At 44.4% G+C, this 22,764-nt stretch overlaps 1 protein-coding gene across 1 annotated transcript; it reads left to right on the top strand.

Annotated features, from left to right (window-relative positions):
• The first annotated feature begins 1,080 nt into the window (after positions 1-1,080).
• On the top strand, positions 1,081-21,275 carry ldlrad2 (low density lipoprotein receptor class A domain containing 2). Its single transcript, XM_061728708.1, has 5 exons — positions 1,081-1,184; positions 12,282-12,767; positions 12,950-13,099; positions 18,172-18,312; positions 20,878-21,275. Exons 1-5 carry the CDS (start codon positions 1,112-1,114, stop codon positions 21,177-21,179), a joined length of 1,152 nt encoding a protein of 383 aa, XP_061584692.1. The 5' UTR covers positions 1,081-1,111; the 3' UTR covers positions 21,180-21,275.
• Positions 21,276-22,764: the final 1,489 nt, after the last annotated feature.

Raw genomic sequence — 22,764 nt, 5'->3', positions numbered from 1 at the left:
TTTTTCAGTACCCCCTAACCAGCGCTAAGCACTAAAAAAAAAGACCTAAAACAGAGCACTGTGCCATCAGTAAGTGATTTATTAAACATAAAAATATTGCTGCTATGCTTCAACCACGACTCCATCGTTGGTCCAAGTGATTGACAGGTGAAGCCAGGTGATTGACAGGTTAGGTGGAACCACCCTGGTGTGGGGGAGACTAAGGGATAATATAGTTATAGATAATAAGTTGAATAGCCTACTCCTGAAGATAAAATTCATTTTATGAATTTAGACTTATATTTTCCTCAATTATTTACAAAATATTTATTTTTAAAGGATTTTCGCATGGATGCTACTTTTTATATGTATATTTTAAAATCTCACGTACCCCCTGTAGTGCCTTCACGTACCCCCAGGGGTACGCGTACCCCCATTTGAGAACCACTGGGTTAGGGTACCAATTTCTATCTTGCATTTAAGGCACATGGGTGAGAGAGCAGGATTGAAGTGATGATTTGCTGCTAATAAAGTTCAGTGGACTGACTGTCATTTGTAGATACTCTTTAAAATGATTCTAACAGCCAAATATTTAAGGTTAAGAGGTCATTCACACCGCTGAGACACTGAGACACTGACCTAACTCAGTAAAGCCATTACAAAGATTTTTTTTAAACAAACTGAAAAGACAGACAGTGGAGATGAAACAAGTTATCTAGTAAGATATCAGTCTCAGAACACATCTCGCGTGTCAGTGGAAAACACAGCGGTTCATGGAAGCTGAATAAAGTTCACGTCAGTGTGGAGACGTTTGTTGGAGACAAACTCCTCTCTCGCTTCTTGGCAGGCGCTTGGTGGTCGTTGCCATGGAAACGCAGGGGGCCACGTGACCCGAGGGGACCGCGTAAAGGCTGATTTATGATTCTGCGTAAAGCGTGATTTATGGTTCCGCGTTAGAGCAACGCGTAACCTACGCCGTAGGCTCTGCGTCGATTTAACGCGGAACCATAAATCAGGCTTAGGTGAACCGAGTCCTGAGCGGAGATGCGGAGTGCAGTTCCCCGGTAATCATCCTCCTCTCTCCGGTGGACGCACTGACCGTCTCCTGCCGCCGCTCCGCGTCCCCTGGGTGATGGGGCCGTGGCAGCAGCAGCTGCTGCTGCTGCTGCTGCTCTCCACCAGCCGAGCCTCGGCCATCGACACCGGTGAGACTTGACGCACTTTGTCCCGTATTACTGTGAGAGTCAAAAAATAGTTATAAAATGCCAATGGAAAATGACATTGAGATGTTGAGTTCATAAGTTATTTTTTTCTGTTTTACTACAACTGTAGCCTACAGTCATGGCCTTTGAGGCACAAATATGTTTACAAGTTTTCTACAGACTTTCTGTTTGCACTTTTGTTATTGCACTAAAAATGTGCACTATTACAGAATGGATGTTCTGCTTTCTTTCTATTGTTTTATATTAATTTATACAATGTTAAGTTAAGCAGGACAGGTTTCTGTTTAAGAAAGATACTTATTTTATTCAGTTCATTTTGTTATTTTGTATTAAAGTGAATTGCTGGATAATAATTTGTTTTCCATGTGTTCATGGCATTCAAAAATATGCATCTAATTCAATTCAGGTTCGAGTCAAATAGTTAAAAAATCGTTTCACCCACAAAAAAAGGGGCTAAAAAAATTCACCAGGCCAGGAAGGGTGAAGGCAGTGGGGTTGTCCGGCCCTGCAGATGAGGTGACCCTTATTTATTGTTCAGGGAGTTGGCAACCCCACAGCCGGTCCCTCGTGGGGCTTCGCTGTGCCACACACGTTCCTGTCTCTCACGATGCGCTCACGGCTGCTTCACCTTGGAAGTGGCTTTGAAGGCTTATTCACTTTTTCCTGTTCCTTTCTCCAGGGTTCCTACGGGTGCTGGAAATCCTTGAAAGTTCTTGAATTTCAATGTTGTGTTTTCAAGGCCTGAAAAGTGCTTGAATTTTAGTTTAAGTGCTTGAAAGTGCTTGAAATTATAAGTCTGTGTCTGTGTCACAAAATTGGGATCAGACTGTATAGTTTAGTTATTACAAGGAGAAATAAAATCAGTAAGATGAAACATAACTTGATGTTTACAGCACGATACATTATTTTGATAAAAAGCGCAAAAAAAAAAAATGAGTATATATATTCCTGTAGATATTTTACCCCAGCGATAAGGTGCTTGAAGATTTTGAAAATGACCCTTGAAAGTGCTTGAAAAATGATTGAATTTGACCTTGAAAAATGTGTAGGAACCCTGGTTTTATCTTACTGATTTTATTTCTCCTTGTAATAACTAAACTGTACAGTCTGATCCCAATTTTGGGAAAGACACTTAGTTATAATTTCAAGCACTTTTCAGGCCTTGAAAACACAACATTGAAATTCAAGCACTTTCAAGGATTTCAAGCACCCGTAGGAACCCTGTAAAACATAACTAGATGTTTACAGCACGATACAATGTACATAATTGTGATAAAAAGCACAAAAAATAATTATGAGTATATTCCTGTAGATATTTTACCCCAGCGATAAAGTTTGATTTTTGAAGATTTTGAAAATTACCCTTGAAAGTGCTTGAAAAGTGCTTGAATTCGACCTTGAAAAATGTGTAGGAACCCTGTTTCTTATTCATTTCTGCTTTATGTCTAAGTCAGACTGTATCGTGATCAGGGCCGGCTCAAGCCTCAATGGGGCCCTAAGCAAAATGTGATTTTGGGGCCCTCTTTTACTGCCAATAATACTGATTATTGATCATTCACACACCCACTATAAACTTATTATTACAAATACACTTGTAAAACTAGATGTAAGAACTTTTTGTTGTAGTTAGATTGTAATCCTCAGTGATTAAGACCATGGAGGAGACAACAGATTAACAAACTTGCAGAAAAATCTTTCAATTAATATTTTGCTTAGTCAGCAACTGCCCCCACTGGCCACACAGAGAAGCAACAGGTCAAAGGTCAAAGGTCACAGTTGCAGCAGTGTTGTTTCCATCATCCTACTGTCAGCCTGGCAGGTTTTTACCATCTATGGTTTTTAATCTGAAATGGAGCAAATTCAGCTACAAGAGCGGCCTGGGGTTGATTTACACTTAATATTTAAAGTGATATAGAACTAAGTGTGATACTGAGTGGCATCTACAGTGTAGGCCTACTAAAAGAAACAAAATAATCAAATAAATCATTTATAAACCATTTACTGTAAACACTTCATCTACTTTATTTTTGGTTTTAAATAAACTGCAACAGAAATGTGCAACAATAATTTGAAGTCTACTCTAGTCTGTTAACATAATATTGCTTATGTAATAATATTAATTATTGTGTTTTTGTACAATAACATACAATAACATACCTTTGATAATGTATGAATCATCACTCACCTATTAATTTATTTTTTTTAACTCTTGGGGGCCCCCTAGTGGTCCCGGGGCCCTAAGCAGCTTCTTAGTTCGCTGATGCCTTGGGCCGGCTCTGATCGTGATATTTATCATTAAAATCTACTGAATTATGATCAAATTTAAAAGTCGATGTGTTGGGTCTGCAATGTCTGTTTTAAGTGTGTGGAAATGAAATGAAGGCCTGGTGCTCACAATCATCTATACAACTGATGTTTCCAGACTTTTCTGATACTTGGATACTCTCACCTTATTCAGAGTAATAAACACCTTTTATTTGGTCCTTTTGGCTGACAAATTGTATCACTAACAACCTAAACACTTGTAGGGATGCTCGTCATGAGCTCAGCTTCTAATGATTATGTTTCAGAAAAGAGCTTAAAACAGATTCCAAAGAAAAATAAACTCAGGGCACAAAAGGAAATAAATGAAAATGTAAAATGCTGTAAACATGTTTTTTTTTTATTTCACCATTGAAAATATTAGCTCATTTTGAGTTTGACACCCACATAGTTGGGACTTGTCATTTGAGAGGAGTGTTATCCCTTCTGGCTTCCAGATGGTGCCAGGTCTGACCTGAGCGCAGGCCGGTTAAGCTCCTCTTCTTCTATGAAACCATGCTGCTGGGGTTTAACATCGTCTTGGTGCAAGGGCCTTCCTGAAAATAACATTGTCTGAATTGGGGCACATGTTGCTCTAAAAAGCCTCTAGTATTGATGTAAACTTTACAGCTGTGGGAGCTGTCCATTTCAAAGACACTGACATAACCAATACCGTCTCTTGAATTGATTGGTGATCAAATCAAATCAAACTTTATTTATAAAGCACCTTTCATGCATAGAATGCAGCACAAAATGCTTTACATAAAAACAATACACAAACAAAACGTATTAATGACCTGCAACCCCCCCCGTCCAAGCACACCACAATTCACCCAAGTTAAGGCTGGATTATGGTTCTGCAACAAATAGACGCTGAGCGTACGCTGCAGGTTGCGCCACAGGTCGCACGCCGCACGCCACGCCGTGCCTGACGCGCACCTCCCACAAATTGTAACTACGCGTCAAGAGGTCGCAGACTGACGCAGACCGAGAGGGCTGTGATTGGTTCGCTTGGTAGCAACGCATTTCCGGTTCGTGAAGCAGTCGTGAACTTTCAGCGCTCTTTTTGTTTTTTTGCACAGTAGTTGTCCTTATCTCTTTGATTCACTGTGACCGGAAAAGTCAGATAAACCATTCAGGAAAAGATCGCACCCCCCTAGTGCTCGTGGGGGGGTATTGCACCGCGGCGAAATGGAGTGTTGGAGAAGTCCGGAGGGTTCACGACGGCGTCACGGCAACGGCGTGTGCTCTGCGTTGGTTTAACGTAGAACCATAATCCAGGCTTTACACACACAGACACACACACAGACACACACACAGACACACACGCAGACACACGCATCTATGTAAATATGGGTGTGGAAATGGCTGAGCTCTGAGGATCCAGGTGAGGAAACGGTATCAGGGAGCCGTCCACGCCAGGAGGTCTCATAGCCCGCAGCTACAGGGGTGGGGGGGGTCTCCACAGAGACCGTCCCGGCCCGGACGGATAGAGGAGTCCACACCACAGCGGTAAAGCCGTGGTGCAGAGCTCCACCACCCCACCCCCACGCCCACACTTGGGCCGCGAGCGCCACCTAGTGGGCCGCAAAAAGAATTCAGTTTTGTACGTGTGGGCCACGGGGGCCGCGGGACTGCATAGCAACTCCCGACCAAATAAGGAGAGGAAGACACTCAGCTAGCTGTACGTGTAATAGTAAGATAAATACATGAATCATGAAATGGTAAAAAGCCTGAATTCCAATACTGGATATGTTTTTTGTGTTTCATTACGTGTGAAATATTGGTTTATCAATAGTACAGATCAGTATAGGACCCAGATGCAGGAGACCAAGAGGGAGGAGTTCCAAAAAAAAAGGTTTATGAAATTTTAAAAAATCAAAAGCGCTGCTGAGCAGGATCTATAAAAAAAAACAGAACATGAACATTACAAAATCCAAAAACCAGACTGGAAACATGGAGGGACGAAACAGTACGGTCCAGGTGGGAGCAAGAGAAAGATAAGACAAGATGTACACAGAAGGGTTGACGATCAGGGCAGATGGGAACAAGGGAAATCAAGACGTTACTGAAACAAAGGCACGAGTTTCAAAATAAAACAGGAACTAAATAACAAAACTGTGACATTTTCTTTCATATTTCACACATCATGTCAGCTTTGTTGGACATGTTTCCCAAATTGGGACGGAGAAGCTTGACTCTGCTAACTCATATTTGTGATGGAAAAGCTTTGAGGTTGTGTTTACTTGCGCGGTGCAAGAGTTGAGCTGTTTCCCATCGACAGGGGCTCCCAGGCTGTGGGACATTCCTGGCAGTCAGTTCAGGAGGATCTATTTGTCTCCCCGGGAAACAGCTAATAAAGTGCAGGGCGGTTGTAAATCTTTTCATTATTTGGCCCGTGGCTCAGAGCCAGGGGGCAGCGGGTGAGTGGGTGTGGGCTGCTGCAGCCGGATCTGCCCACTAATCTGTCCTGGTCGCCCATTTGAACCAGATTACCATTACCTGAGATTATGAGGTAGTTAAAATCTCTGTAGCCAGATGTTAAAGGTTAAAGGGTTGCATTAATCAAGTGTACTTTTTTGAAGCAGTTTTAATGCATGAAGATTTTGTGAATAGCGACCTGCCTCTCGCCTGTAATGAGCTGGGATAGGCTCCAGCAGACCCCCGTGACCCTGCACAGGATAAAACGGGTGTAGAAAATGGATGGATAGAATATTGTTAATAATAATATGCTCTTATTTTGAAAAGGCAGAGCAAGAAGCCTGTGAAGTACTCAGCATTAACAAGACTGGCTGATTGTCCATTGTCTTGTGGTCATTTTTTCCTCACTAGGCTCCACAGCGTCACCGCTACACATCGGATGTCTCTGGTTCCTTTGATGATTTCACAAATATGCTTCAGTGATAATCAGATCCCTTCTAAAAAACAACTAAACTAATCACTCCCCCTAGCAGCCGCATATCTCTGTAGGTGAATATTAAGTGTATATAAGTAAGAATAATCCAAGTGCTGTCATGTAAAAGGGGATTTATGTCGATATGACGCAGCTAACCATAAAAAAAAAAAAAATGTATTTCTGCTGCAACTTGGGAAGTAGAAATACAATCATGTGCAAAAGTTATTACACTTCTTATTAAGCGTACGTGTGTAAAGTCATTATGAAGATTATCAGATTATTGGCCAAAGGGCCAATCCCAATACACCCCCTACTTTCTAACACTAGCCCTCACTCACTACCACTAGCCCTAAAAATGAAGCCACAGGCGTAGGGCCCTTGTAATCTTCCCTAGGGATTGGGACACCACTTGCTACGTCACTGCGTGGTTTACGTAAGCGACTGCGTAGTTACGTTTATACGTCACACCATATCAGGAAGCCCAGAGCTAAAAGCTTTAATTTCCGCTGTAGCGCTGTTAATATGGCACTTTATTAAGTTTTAATATTTTTTCAGGCATAAAAGTAACAGTTAAGATCCCCAACCTGGGCTCAGTTTATCCAAATAACGCCTGTTAAGAAATTTGCTACAATGTTTTTGGGATGAGAAGAGCCGCCCGGGTCGGGAGCTGATTTATGGTTCCGCGTTAAATCAACGCAGAGCCTACGGCGTAGGGTACGGCGTCGGGTACGGCGTAGGCTCTGCGTTGGTGTAACGCGGAACCATAAATCAGCCTTTATTCTGGCGTGAGCTTCGCAACAACAGGCAAGCGAGTGATTATGTACATTCACTGAGTGAATATTATGAAAGTAAAATATATATTTTTCGCTAGAAATTTAATCAAAACGCATTTTTATGCAGAAACTAACTCAAAATATTAGGGGTGTAACGGTACATGTATTTGTATTGAACCGTTCAGTATAGCGTGTTCGGTTCGGAACGGAGGCGTACCGAATGAGTTTCCACACGGACATATTAAGTAGAGGACCGCACGTTGTGGAGCAGAGCACTGCTGCAGCTGCACGGCAGTTGCGCTCACACCGAGAAACAACAAGCAACAGTTGTAGCCGACCAAATCCGCTCCGACCCGGTGTGTCTGTGATCACCGCTGACAGACTGCAGCTTCGCCTGAATTATGGTTCCGCGTTAAATCGACGGCGTAGGGTCGCGGTGGGGTGCGCGTCGCTGCGTACCCTACGCCGTCGGTTCTGCGTTGGTGTGACGCGGAACCATAAATCAGCCACCGGGAGCAAGAGCTCGCTGGGTTGATGTTGATCCGGGACCAAACTTGTTAAGGAGCATCAAACTCACTCTTATCTACGCGGAAATAACGCTAAAATATAAAGAAGGCGTCCCAAAGTGTGATCTATGGTGAAATAGGAAAATTAAGATGTGTACGCTATACTGTATGTGTAGGCTGTTCCCACTGTTCCCTTCAGTTCTGCACCGCAGCTTGAAACCCCGCCCACCCCCGCCCACCCCCGCCCCGCTGCAGGCACTGACGCTTTGTGTGTGAATGCAGGGTAATGCCGATAGTATTGGCAATAAAAGTAAATTATTTATAAATGTTATTTAATCTGAGCAACAACTTTAAACTGTTCAGTGTTGCATTTGTTCAATTTTGCACATTTGATGTAGAAAAGATTTGTTTTTAAGATTTAAGATTTTGTTGTTTATAAGTCTGAGCCTTATAAATGTTATTTAATCTGAGCAACACTTTAAACTGTTCAGTGTTGCAACTGTTCAATTTTGCACATCAGGGAGATATTTTTTTTTAAGTCTGGGCCAATGTTATTTTGTGTGTGTGTAATAAACAACTAGCACGTTTATATTTTGCATTTTGTTTTCTTATTGTACCGAAAATGAACCGAACCGTGACCTCCAAACCGAGGTACGTACCGAACCGAGATTTTTGTGTACCGTTACACCCCTACAAAATATTGATTTTATTCACTAAAAATTAGAAATGTCTGCCATGTTTTTTGTTTGATTCAGTCTGCAAATGATGACGTAAAGCATTCTGGGAAATTTTTCTGGCCCTCGGTCGCGAAGTCAGCATCTGAAATCCCTAGCTTTTAAGGGGTAGATTCATACACACTAGCCCTCGTTATGCACACTACCCCTAGATGCAAAGAGGAATTGGGACACCACTACCCTCACGGGAACGTGCACAATTTAGGGCTAGGGCTGAAAAGTAGGGGTAGGGGGTGTATTGGGACTGGCCCAAAGTAAGTGAGGGTAAAAAACAATAACATGAGCAATACTAAGTGCCCCCATAATTCAGTAGCTTGCATAAACTTACCAGCAAAAACTAGAAGTTAAAACCTAAAAGTAACCTTTAAAAAACATGGTTATTTGGGTCTGGATGAAAGTGGGTCTTGTGACAACACAATGATGCTAAACACAGCAGTAGATCTACATCAGAATGTCTAAAAAAGACAAGAGTAGTCCAGACCTGCACCTGGGACCTATTGGGACATGGTGGGATCTTGAGAGAGCTGATCATGAGCAAATGCACATAAACGTCATTGAACTGAAATCATGTTTTAAAGTAAAATGGACCAAATTCCTCCATAACCATCGTCAAATCCATGTTAACGTCAAATCGTGATAGAAAATAACACCAAGGTTTCTCACAGTTTTACTGGAGGCCATCGCAACACCATCTAACCCCTTCCTAAAATGTAGGTTATAGACTGTTTCAGTCCTGTTGAGAAGCTTAATGTTTTTTTCATACATGGAAGTTTAGAAACAGTTTACATTGGCGAAACCTGAATGGTGCAGGTACTCAAGTTGCTTGGTATCTTGTTTGAAGGCAGCTGAAACAACGAAATAAGCAGACAGGGATACCGTTAAAGGGTGTAGTTGTTTGACCGTGTTTGACCGTGTCCACCTTTCCCATAGATTGGAAATCTGCTCTCGTTTTCCCCCTCTTCAAAGGGGGCTCCAGCTCTGACCCCAACTGCTATAGGCCTATCTCCATTCTGCCGTGCCTGGCCAAGGTCTTCGAGAAACTGGTTCATAAACAGCTGAGCGACTTCCTAACCTCCAACAACATCTTGTCCTCCTTACAGTCTGGATTCAGGCCAGGTCATGGATGCACCACCGCTACGCTGAAGGTCCTGGATGACATTGTCTCCTCTCTGGACTCTAAGCAGACCTGCATCGCTGCCTTCATTGATCTTTCCAAGGCCTTTGGCTCTCCAACATTGGTCTTTCACCCCACTCCTGTAACTGGTTCTCCAGCTATCTACACCACAGAGTCCAGCAAGTCAAATCCGAAAATTTCATATCTGCCCCTCTCACCATCACCAAAGGGGTGCCTCAGGGTTCCATTCTAGGCCCAACACTATTCTCCATCTACATTAATGACATAACCAGGTTTGCCGGCAACTCAAAAATCCATCTATATGCCGATGACACCATCCTTTACGCTGAGGGCCCGTCCCTCCAGTCCGCTGCAGCCACACTACAACACAGCCTCACTTCCGTTGAACAGCACTTCCACAGTCTCCAGCTCCTCCTCAACACCAAAAAAACTAAATGCATTGTCTTTGTCAAGAAGCCAGGGGGTAAGGGAGCCCTCCTGCCCCGACGGAACATTTTTTGCTGGCTATACGATGGACTCCTATAAGAACTGGCGCCCTTTGTGCCTCAAAATTTTATCTGTTGAGGATGTTGAGGACGCCTTCATAATTGGATTTATGATAGCAGGATTTCTCCTAATTGGAGTGGGGATCTTCCTGGCCTATCGACAATCGCGGAAGGCTGCGGGGGCCGTTCTGGCCCTCTCTGAGCTGCCCGAAGCTGCTGAAGGATTGAGCACGGGACTCAGCACTCAGACTGTAACGCTGGGAGAGCAGGGCCGCAAGCTGGATGCGATTCTTGAACAGAATCGTAGGCTAGCAGGGGTCTTTGAGCTCTATAACAAGATGGAGAAAACCTTGGAGAAGCTGGGCACCCGGCTTGGCGGGGACTGATCACAAATTCGTCTGAGCGGAGTTATTGATTGATTGAGGATCCAGAAGAAAAAGCAGACGGAAAATTACCGAGCTGCCTGCAAATTGTTGATTAGTTTTTGGCCTTGAAGGAGCGGCTGGCAAGCCTCTCCGCTATAATCTCCCGGGAGGAATGTAAACATGACGCTCTGCACCCAACCTAACCCTCCCCCTTCCCAAAACATCTGAGGATCCTGACTCCCAGAACTGTACCGCTGTTCGATAACATCAAGGACGCTTGGCTACTCTCGGGGAGAAAGGTCGTCGGTCTTACCGCGTTACAGACTCTCACATACACACTGACACACACACACCTCCCTCTCCCCATCCAACCGCCTTCCTGGCTCCCTCTCTTATCAGCCCCTCCCGACAAGGACGTCCGGGTTTGAGCGCCAGCTACCCGGCCCTCACTTGGATGAACTGTGCCGGGACCACCCCCCCCCCCCCGACTTGCCCACCCCCAATCACCCACATGCAAGTCCTGTGACGTCTGTGCTTCGTGTCTGCGAGGTGTTTTTTTGCAACTTGATATTGTGTATTGTATGATATTCAATGTGAAGATGTATTTTTTTTCTCCTCCCCCCCTATCCCAGTGTTACCCTTTGGAAAACAGGCGCATAATTCCATCAGTGCCGCCGCCGGTGTATCCGAAGTCAATAACAGTTTTCTAAACTGACTCAATAAAGCTGATTCTGATTCTGATTCTGATTGTCTTTGTCCGGAAACACACTCCCACCACTGTTCCTAAATTGTTCTGCGCCGACGGCTCTGAGCTAGAGTTCGTATCGAGCTACAAATACCTTGGCCTCTGGTTGGACTCGTCCCTCTCTTTCTCCACCCACATCAAACACCTACAGTCCAAAGTCAAAGCTCGTCTGAGCTTTCTCTACCGGAACAAGACCTCCTTCACCCGTGCAGCCAAACACACACTCGTCAAAATGACCATTCTGCCCATTTTCGATTACGGTGACACCATTTACAGAATTGCACCTCACTCTACTCTCAGTAAACTGGACCCACTCCATCATTCCGCCATCCGTTTTGTAACTGGGGCTCCTTTCACCACTCACCACTGCAACCTCTATAACCTGGTAGACTGGACCTCCCTTCACACCAGACGGCTCCATCACTGGTTTCTGCTTATTTATAAATCCATCCTCGGCATTACTCCTCCCTACCTCTCCTCTCTTCTGCACCTCTCACAACCTGCCCGCACTCTAAGGTCCAGCGCCTTCATCAATCTCTCCATCCCCAAAGTCCGCACCACCTTTGGGCGCAATGCCTTCCGGTTCGCTGCAGCCTCTGATTGGAACACCCTACAAAAAACCCTTAAACTTTCTGTTCTCACTTCCATCTCCACCTTCAAACTTCATATTTTATCAAGTACAACCGACTCCTGCACTTGCCTTTAGTCCTCCTTCATGCTACTGACTGTTTGACTAGATTATTTGTTTTATCTTTTGTATTGTGTTTTAATGTCTTTTTGTGTATTTATATAACTTTGTTTTTTCATCTTAGCTCCCTCCCCTTACCCCCCTAGGCTGCACTTGTAAATAAGAAATTGTTCTTAATTTGCTTGCCTGGTTAAATAAAGGTTAAATAAAAATAAATAAATAGATGAGTAACTGGCTCAAACTTCAAGAAAGGGGAGACGATGAGGAATGTTGATCAAGAAATGGGGAAAGACAGGTGGAAGAGAAGAGAGTCTCACCTCTTTTCGTAAGTACCAGGTAGGTATAGTTCTGAGTTAAAGCCTTGTCTGTATCAGGGAAACATCCCACATCCCAACCATGTCTTTGCTATGGAGTGTGGGAGGACTCAGTGTTGGTGTTTTTTTCTCGTCAGTGAACGTGGTGGATTTCTGCGGCCAGACAATCCGTGGTGATGGCATGATTGTCAACTCCCACCAGGAATCCAAGAAGTACTATTTCGTGACCATGGGGACCGACTGTCACCTCACCATGCATGCCATCTCTCCAAAAGACAAGGTCCAGTTCTACTTCCGCTTCTTCCTGGTCTACAGCCTGCTGAGAGTGGCTCCCCTGAGCCCCGCCCCTTTCTTCCCAGAGTCCCCACAAGGCTCCGCCCCTCTCAACCCTCGACTCGAGCCCACCTCTGTCGAAAACCTGGGAGACCCATGTCACGCCGGCTCATATGTTCAGTTTTATGACGGCCGGGACAAGAGCTCGCCTCCTCTGGGGCCTCCTCTGTGTGGGAAGAGCCCACCCCGACCCGTGTTGTCCACAGGGAACTACCTGACTCTAAGGCTGGTGACCCGAGGCACTCAGCCCAGGGTGGACTTTGTGGGAGACTTCACCTCCTTCCGACTAGGTAAGATAGACCTGGTTTTTGAATCATCACTCATTCGCTGTTGTGTGGTACCTGGTGGGTATTAGCAGTCTACAACTGTAAAGATGTTGGCATACATGACTAAGGGTGTGTTAACAGCAATGTCTAGGTACAAAAGCTTAAGATTCATCTTGCCAATAAAACTTGATCATCTTCCTCGCCAGGTTTTAACCATTCAGAGTGTAGCAACGAGCCCTACTTCACCTGCAGGAATGGGAAGTGTATCCCTGCCAGTCTAGTGTGTGATGACAAAGGCATCGACAACTGTGGGGACGGAAGTGACTTGGAGGAAAACTTGACTACAGGCTGCAAAGGTCAGTCAGCGCTCAACTTTCAGGTTAATGCCGCCAGTGAGTTCGAAGGTAAGAACAGGTAGCAAGATATTGTTTGTCGACCTGTTCTGCTCACTAAGAAATCAAAAATGTAAGGCCAACAGTCTTATAATGATGATCCTGATAGCATTAAAGAAATCAGGAAAAACAGGGATTAGCAGAAATATGATATCAGAAATAATCATCATGAAGAAAACCAGTGTAGAACTGAGCTTGTGTGTTGGGGAGTCCCCGATGTTGAGTAATAACTGCAAACATTGTTTTCAATCGACAGCAAAGTTTGACATCCCCAAGGTGAAAGTACAGGACTCAAAGTCTTAGAGACAAAATTATCTAAAGAAAGACAGAAAGCTAATAAGTCAAAAGGTGGTAAAATCTCAACTCTCACAACAAGTTGTTTGGCATCCTAGTCTTGTTCCATGGGGCGGTCAAGTGTTTTCTTCACCCAATCATGAACAGCTAAGGTACTGGAGTTAACGTCTCTCATCAAAAGTCTCCTTACCTTATTTTGTTGAGATAAAATAAAAGAAAGGAAAAGAACCTTTTACATTTCAGTTTATACACATGATAGATTGAGTTTTATGATATCATTAAGAAAGGCATAGTACGAACAACAAATGAATAGTTCACCCATGGTGGTGAACTGGAGACATACAGTTTAATTTTAAAGAATGGGAAATCACATTGAAGGTTTGTTAAGTTAATTCACACTGTTCTGACCTAGTTGGAACCACAGACATTTTAGTTAAAGGGGACCTATTATGGCATCTAATCCCTATTTTAAACAGGCCTTGAATGTCTTAAAAACAAGCTTTTGATTGTTTTTGCTAAATAAATTAGAAATTCAGCCTCTAACCCCATTCTCTATGCCAGATTCTGAGTGGGCGGGGCTATGATAATGAGGCACTGTGCTGATTGGCTGCCTGAATGACGCGATACACCGCTACGAAAAAATGGCGGAAGCTCCGGCCGGCGGAGTTACACCGTGTCCTAACTGTATGCGATGCGAGCGAGCGTCAGCGACAAAATCAATTCCATTGCTTTATTTTCTATTGGACTGTCCTAACTGGACGCAGCGCAGCGACGCAGCACACTGGACGGCTCATCCGGGCGGCTGTACAGACACTGCAGAATTTGGTTGCTTTCTTCCTTCTCTCAGTTGGCAGGCTGAGGGGAGACCACTTTATATATGTTAAAGCAAGAAAAAACGTGTTTTTCATAATAGGACCCCTTTAAATATTTAGCCACTAAGGGGCACTTGTCTCATTTGTGAGCCTCATGGTCTGTTGAACCATGTAGGCGGCCATCTTGTATTTTCATTCTTGACTGTGAGCGATTGTAGAGCTGAGCAGGCAGGGGGTCACATCCATCCTTTTTTGGGGAATCAGTTAATGGAGGCATTGTCTGTACGGTTTTAAGATGTTATATTGAAGTTAAATTTGTATTAATCTGAGCTTGTAGTTTGTTTCATGCTGTTTATCAGTTGTAGTTCTCAGTCAACTAAGATAATTTGTAGTGCTCTGTCAGCTATATTGCAGCTTTATATTTGTAGCCTCACGTGTTTTATACCTTTTAAGGTGCAGTGAAAATATGTTGATTGATGGGGTTTATCCAATAAGTGTTCATTGTTGTGTTCTTTTTATTTCAGTTTTACCCAATGCATATGCTGTACACAATAAAGTCATCATTATTAGCCACAGTGTGTGGAAGGAGTTATCTTTCTGCCTAGTTGAGGAGGGCAGAACACACACATTCCATTCTTAAAGTTTTCTCTCAGAGTTGTGAAAGGTCTGAGAGGATGTGAATGGTTGTGGTTTTTCTCAACGTGATAATTTTACGACTATAGAGTCTTTTGTTCGTGGTTGTGCCAGGCCCTGCTGGGCCTCCCCGAAGTCTTCCTCACAAGTGTAACTTATTCAGGGAGAGGTTGATGTGGATTCTACTCATCCTGCTTTTAAGGACTCTCCCAAGTTCTTCTTTAGTTTGTTCATGGATAAGATGTGCATCTTTATGGGGCACCAGACAGGCCATTCCTCCCCAGGTTTGACCTATTGAAAAAAGGTCATGTGAGTTTCACTCTCCCTGGATTTGGGGAGACTGCGTCTGTCAGTTGACGTGTCGTAAACCAGGCTTAGATCGCTAAGTTAGCATTAGCTAATAGCCTCAGACAAACAGCAACATTAAACTTTTGTCTCAGTACATCATTTATTTCACAAAAATGAAGCCAAGTTCATGTGGGCCACATGAACCATCCCCATGATTCAGTAGTTTGTAGTACAGGGCTGCATTGGGATCAGGTCCCGCTGACCCAACGCAAATCTCGTGGGAGCGGGCGGTTTGAACTCTCCTGCAGGCGGGAGAGGGCGGCCAAAAAAAACCAATGCGGGATCGGGATGTAGTCTAGGGACAAGGTGGAAATCAGTGACGTGGAAAATAAACCTCAAACAAGGTATTTACAAAACAAAGACAAAGCAAGACAAGTCGGATATTTGGAGAAACTGCGTTTAGTGTCTGTGGAGCATCTTGGAAGAGAGACGCAGGGATTGGGACCTCAGTCGGTCAGTAACATTCTCTTCCTCCACAGCAATATAATGGCCAAGTGATTCATTTGTTAAATTAATTTGTTTCGTTCGTTATTTATTAGTGTTTGAGCCACTCACAGCCTACTCTCGTTATAACCTCAATCATATAATTGATGCGTGCGCGAAAGGCGAAAAAGCGTGTGATGATGACAATGATGGATTTGCATCTAACTTTCAGTCAGGTGCCTATGAACTGTCAATTATCCATCAAGCTCCACAATGATCATGTTAACATTAAATCAGATAGATTTGTCAAGGACGTTTCTCTTGCGGGACGGGAGAAGACACAAAATCAATGCATCTCTATCATTGTGCAGGCATGAGTTTTGCGGGTGCGGGCGGGAGTGGAACACAGACGTTGCGGGTGCGGGCGGTAATGGTCAGAAATGCAGCGGGAGCGGGATGAAAAAAACAGTCCCGCGCAGGGCTCTAGTTTTTAGTTTCACCTTTATCAAAGTCTGGCTTTTTCAGTGTTTCACGTTGTTATAGAAACGTTTGGTCCATTCTGCTTCATGACATTGTGTTTTGAAGTTTCTGGACGTTCTCTTAAGGGCTCACCACTGTGTTTCAGTTGGATTAAGCTCTAGATCCTTTAGCCTCAAGTTCTCAATCATTCTTATGCAGATTTGCTGCTGTTTCAATGGGTCATGTGACTGACTCTGTCCTGTCACGTGACCTGGTTTAATTCACGCTTCAGTTGACAGATGTCTGAGAACGCTCTGGTATACAGAGGAACAGAGAAATTCACGGCCCAATTAACAGATGCTTTTACACAGAGATCGTGCTACAAAGACGTACTAATGAGGCCCTCTTCACTTCTTCTTCTCCTCTCCATCACTTTCCTCTGTTTTGTGGTGCACAATCAGCCTCAGTGACTTTTTTATTTATTGTAATATGACAGTAAAGTTTGTACCTGGTTGTCCCCGAGGGGCCTGCAGCTGTGCTGGCCTCAGTTGCTCTGCTGGAGTGTGTGATGTTACCACAGCTGGAGGAGGGAGTTTCAGTCGGAGGGAGAGACTGCTTCAGGTTGCTGAGCGAGGCAGCAGGGTTCACACAGCGGTGAATGTCCCAACACGAGAGAAAAAGTCTGTAACACGGCCAGTTCAGCCGGTCTCTGCCTCTCTGAAACCTGTTTTCTTCTTCTTGTGTTCATCTTTATCTTGCTTGTCAGCTTTAGTTTCTGCTAGCTTACATTGTCCACCAAGCTGTCTAACCGTCTCCGTTACAGACTGATTTGATCCTCTGTGCAGAGTTTGCTGACATTATCACACGCTAGTTATGCATGTTGACATTATCAGATCACACAGCTCTCATGTTCCCCCTGTAACAGCACTGTTACTACCAGTGGCGAAATGTGTCACGCCGCTACGCATCCGTGCAATGGAGACAACGCAGCGGGGCTACAGCAGTGAAATGAACTGGCAGTGTGAATGGGGCTTCAGACTACGAGATGCCCAGGCCCTGCAGTTGCAAACCCACCTCAAATCATCCTCTATTTCTGTTGAAAATCCAATAAGAACAAAAAATAAACAAAACAAAACAAAAAATGTATGTTAAATGTGTGTTAATGTATGTTAAATGTGTGTAATGTATGTTAAATGTGTGTATTCCTGCCTTATATCTCTCTCCCTGGCGTGGTAGGCCGACCCACGCAGTCCACATTTTCTCCCACATGTCCTGACGTACACCACACTTTCATCCAGCAGACCATTGTTTACGCACACACATATCTTAAAGGACCGCAATGGAAATAAGCTCTTGCTGTATTGTGTTTTTATCCTTTTGATGATGGTGTGGCCTATGTATTTATACATTTTCCATTGTCAATAAAGATGTCAAAATCAAAAAAAAATCAAAAAAAGACAAAAAGGAGCATAAATTTGGTCTCAATAATTGTTCCAGAGGTCTTGTTTCCAATGCAGTTTTGTGAACATCAGTCGTGCTTCCATGTTAGTTTCAGACAGAAGAATTTTTCTCCTGGAAACTCTTCTTCTTCAGTCTTCCTTTAATTGTGCTGCCTGGGACTCTAACTTTTAACCTGTTCAGAGAGGCCTGTAGGTTCTGAACTGAAGCTCTTGCTTCTTGTATTTCTCTGAGCATTGCACGGTCTGACATTAGCTGGTACATCCACTCCTGACAACACTGGGAGCTGTCTCAAATGTTTAGAAGTTAGTAAAGAGATTTATATTCATTTCCCAACTGAAGTGTAATCACCATCACCATTTCAGTTGGTCATTTCTTATTTCCTTCCTTTTTGGCATTGTGTTAACAAGAACTTAAACGCTCCAGAATAGCAAAATTGCTTTCATCAAGGTCTGCACAGCTGCTGGTGATCAGCTCAGGATAGTGTGAAGAAAATCTGCATTTATGTATTTTGAAATGTAAAAGGATGTTAAATGAATCATAATCATTAATTTCATTCTTTTTTTTTCCCATTTCAACAAGTAATAATTTACCTCTGCTTGTCAACAGAAGGTCAGCTTTTACCTCCGGAGCCTCCCCCGCCGATAGCAACCCCGCCCCCGCCCTTTGTGGATCCGCCCACGGTTCCGGGCCCAACGCGGGTGAACTGCGGCGTGCCGGCCAGCGCTCCCAGTCGTGAGTCTGTGGCAGGTGAGTGAGCGGTGAGACCTCAACTGGGGGTTTGTTCCTTCATCTCAAGGCTGGTGAAGGCTCCTGTCCTGCAGGACGGATGGTTGGACCACACAAAACGGATGGTTGTGACCCCTGAGGTGCTTGTTTGTCTCAGAAAAGGACTCTTAAATCACCAATAAACGGTGACGGATCAGTGAGCCGCCTTTAGGGTGGTCTTTGTTCCAGGAACGCCTGTACGCTTCTGATTACGGGGTCCAGCCCGGTCGGAGGAGGCGGCCATTCTTCTCCCCGTCTGCTCAGCTGAGATGGGAGAAGGGTTGAAATGAGGAAATGACACAAAGTACCATTGTTTTATCAGCTGAGATACAACCACAAACTGTTAAAAGCTGGGAGGATGTGGAAAAGACGTCTGCATACATATTAATGGTTAATACCAAGTTGGTAAAAACCTAAAGCATATATATGCATTTTAATATATAATCAATTTAATATATAACCTATATCTTTTCTTTTTTTTTTTTTACAAGTGGGGGTGGGGGTGGGGGTGGCATCCGCTGCTAGTCTGAAATGAGAAAAACACAGGGAAACGCACAACGGGCACACAAGCCTTTGAAATCTGTAAGAGAAAAAACAAACAGACACGAGAACAGGCAGAGACACAAACAGCAACCATTTCAGGTCTGAGACTGAATCAAAGCTAGACTACTGCAATTATCTGTCCCCCAAAACTGTGGGGTGAGTATGTAGGTGAGTGAGCAGGTGTGTATGTCTGCGTAACTGTGTGTGTGCAAAGTGAAAACAAGGCTTTACCTGAACTGCAACTATAGTGGAGGAGGGAGGGCACAACCCGCCACCCGAGAGACCAGAAGCCTCGTCACTCTTTTTTTTTTTTAAAGATTTTAAGATTTTTTTGGGCTCTAGTGGCCCTTTATTGAGTGCTCTCTAGCGCCACCCTTCGCCACGACAGCTGTTGGGGGTACTGCAGCCAACAGTGAAGCCGGCACGGGAGAACGGGGAGAACGCACATGCAGCGTCATGTGACGTCACATCCACAGGACAGCGCGGGAAATTCGGGCCCGGAATTGCAGCACATTTTGCAGCACACAGCCTGTTCAAGGCAAAGGAGAGATACACTAGAGGGCTCATTCTTTGTGGTTTGGAACGCTTCATCTGACATTATTACTAGACAACTTAAAACGTATACGAATTTTTTTCATAAATCCTGCCTCATGCTCCTTTAAGAACTAAAACTATCTCTTGTTTTCAGCCAGTGAATATGAAAGTTTCCACGCTAGCTGCTGCTCCTCTGCCGTCCGCCAGAGTTTATTCCTTCCGGGGAAAAAAGTGACGATGGTCGAGAGGCCGATTAGTTCTACATTTAAAAACTACCTTCAACTAAACGTTTCAGAGCAGTTGGCAGACGTAACTTCAACAGACCACGGGTCAACGTTGGAACAGTTGTTTCCTTAAAGGTCCAACAAGAATAAAAGCTGCAAGCAGCGATGAACGGGCCCTCGCACCCTTGTGCACGTTTAGGCGTGCTGCAGTGGAAGCTTGTATGACTTGCATCTAGATGTCTTCAGGCCTGGACATTTAGCGGATGAAACCACCCACAACTCTATATCAGACCATTCAAAACCATTCAGAAAGTAGGAACTATCAGATATCGACCAATCAGATGAAGGGGCGGGGCTAATTCAGGCCAATGAAGGTGAAGTACTCAAAACCGAGTCAGATGACACCACCCACATGTTTTTATCACAACCCATTCAAAAGTTATGGCGGAGAATAGGGACTATCAAATATCGACCAATCAGAAGAAGGGGCGGGGCTAATTTGCACCAATTATGGTCAAGGACTCAAAACCATGTCCGATGACACCACCCACGAGTCTTTATGTCAAACCATTCAAAAGTTATGGCAGAAAGTAGGAACTATCAAATATGGACCAACCAGATGAAGGGGGGGCGCGCTTTTTTGTGTCTATCGTCGCCAGGGTAATGCTTTTGACTGAGAAAAGTAATGCGCATCGTCGCAGGATGGAGACGCACATTTTGATGTATAACACACCTGGGTGCACGTTACGGTGCGGGCGAAGAAGCGGCCGAAGAAATGGCATAAATTGCGCCAAAATTACACGATTAATTCAAAATGGCCGACTTCCTGTTTGGTTTCGGCCATGGCGCCAGGAGACTTTTCTTTAAGTTGCGACATGATACAGGCTTTGTACCGATTTTCCTGCATGTACGAATACAATAGGTCTTCGCACTGTAAGTGATCGGGCCCTAATAAACCCTTCATGGCCGTAGTGACGTCTTTTCTAAACGCATTCAAACTACTGACACATCTGTCAAAGACTGACGAGCCCTCCCGACACGAAGAAACCTAAAACAGAAGCAGACTCCTGAAATATGTCTCCAGCTGCTAGGCATGATGGGACAAGAAAAAGGAAAGCTGGGATACGCTTACTTTTATACAAAGGAAATACACCAAACTCTAAAAATATTTTAAAAAATCATTGATAAATCTGCCTAAATGTACTCTGAATGCTGACTCTGGCCCTTTTCTCCGTGTGAACTCCAGACTCTCCGACGTCCCTGTCCTGGCTGCTGCTCTACATCCTGCTGGGCGTGGCGGCGGGCGGCGCCGTGCTCTGCTGGTGCTGCTGGTCGCCCGGCTGGTTCCTGTGGCGCGTCAGCGTCTGCCGCTTCCTGCCCTGCTGCAACTCGGCCTGCGCCTCCTGCCAGTTCTGCGCCCACAGCTGCGTCCGTGGCAGCGAGCACCGGCTGGCTAAAGTCAGCCCGCACATGACCATCGGCAGGACGCCGGTGGGCACGGCGGCCCCCGACACCACCGAGGACAACATCCCCACGGTGGCCGTGTGACACACCGGCCCCGTCCAGCTGTGCAGCGGGGGGGGATCCAGATGTGGGGACAGTTTCCTGACGGGACTCGGGACAGTGGAGTCTGCTGCGGTTCTGGAGGAGCTGCTGAGATCTGCCGACAGCAGCCACGCCGTCGTGTCTGCTCACATTCGCCCGGTTTCTGCAACAGTTGTAAATACGAGCACCAAACGCTGTAAAAAGATCTAAACACAGGTGTAGACAGTAACCTGCCACATTTACAACCCCGATGAAAGTCTGGATGTTTTGTGAGCAAATGATTTGCAAATCTCATACAAACATATTTTCTTCACAACAAAACATAGAAACAAGTCAAATGTTTCCCTAATGAGGGAATGAGATCCGTTTGAATATGATGACAGTGACACATCTCAGAAAGGTTGAGAAGCTGTGCAGCGGCCCGTCTACACACATCTGAGGCCGAGGAGACCAGATGTGTGGGCCTGTTGTAGCTGTTGTAGCTCCTCAACAGTCCTGAGACGTCTCTGCTCTCTCTCTAAATCTGCTGAGTTGCTGAAGCGTCGGGGCTGCAGCAGGTTGGTTCCTCTTCCACGACGCCGCGCTTCATGGATGCAATGTGTGGGTTAACATCGTCTTGCTGAAAGATGGTGCATGTTGCTCTTCAACCTGTGTGTACTACGGAAGAGTATTAGGGCCATGCAGTAGAAAAAATATTTGAGAGGGGAAGATTTTGTTTTTTATTGTGCACTTTGAGAAAAAAAGTTGAAATGTCGAGATTAAAGGTATTCATTTTAATCGTATTCAAAAATATTTATTGTTATACTGGGTGAAATGGTCCTTCCATCCTGAGAGTAGCCAGTGAATAATGTGTTCAGAAAAAGGAAAGAAAAAAATCTATCCTCTCTGAAAGCTGTAATCCTGTAAAAACTCTAACCAATCAGTTATTTGTGCACCGAATGGCTCGGATTGGTCAGAAGACCAGAGGCTTGGCAGGAAGGGAAAGAACCAATCAGATGCCTTCATTTTAAACCACACCCCCCCTTTAACCGGCCTTGCTTACAGGTGAATGAGACATGGGGTAGTTTTGTTGAAAATGTGCTGTCCAAAATGTCCTGGAAAACTCGACTCGACTCGACTCCTGCAAAGTTCCCCAAAGTTTGCGGGGGCGTGGCTTTGGACGGAGCGCTGACGGGAGGGGGAGGAGGGGGCGGGGCTTAGAGGAGGCGCCACTTTCAAATCTTGCTAGCTCTCAGAAGTTGCATATAATACCTTTAATATTGAAATACAATTTCGAGAAAAAAGTCGAAATGTCGAGAATAATGTTGAAATGTTGAGAAAAAAGGTGAAACTTCGACTTTATTCACGAAACTTCGACTTTATTCTTCAAATTGTATTTCAACATTAATCTCAACTTTTTGACTTTTCTCTCAACATTTGACTTTTTTCTCGAAGTTCTACTTCAACATTATTCTCGTATTCCGATTTTTTTCTCAATATTTTGACTTTTTTCTCAAAGTGCATAATGAAAAAAAAATCTTCCTCCTCTAAAATATTATTTTTATTTTTCTCCTGCCTGGCCCTAAAACTCTTCCGTAGTTTACGCCTT

The sequence above is a fragment of the Cololabis saira genome, chromosome 8 (assembly GCF_033807715.1).
Source record: "Cololabis saira isolate AMF1-May2022 chromosome 8, fColSai1.1, whole genome shotgun sequence".
NCBI classification, from domain to species: domain Eukaryota; kingdom Metazoa; phylum Chordata; class Actinopteri; order Beloniformes; family Belonidae; genus Cololabis; species Cololabis saira.
This window is presented reverse-complemented; position numbering and strand designations above follow the sequence as displayed.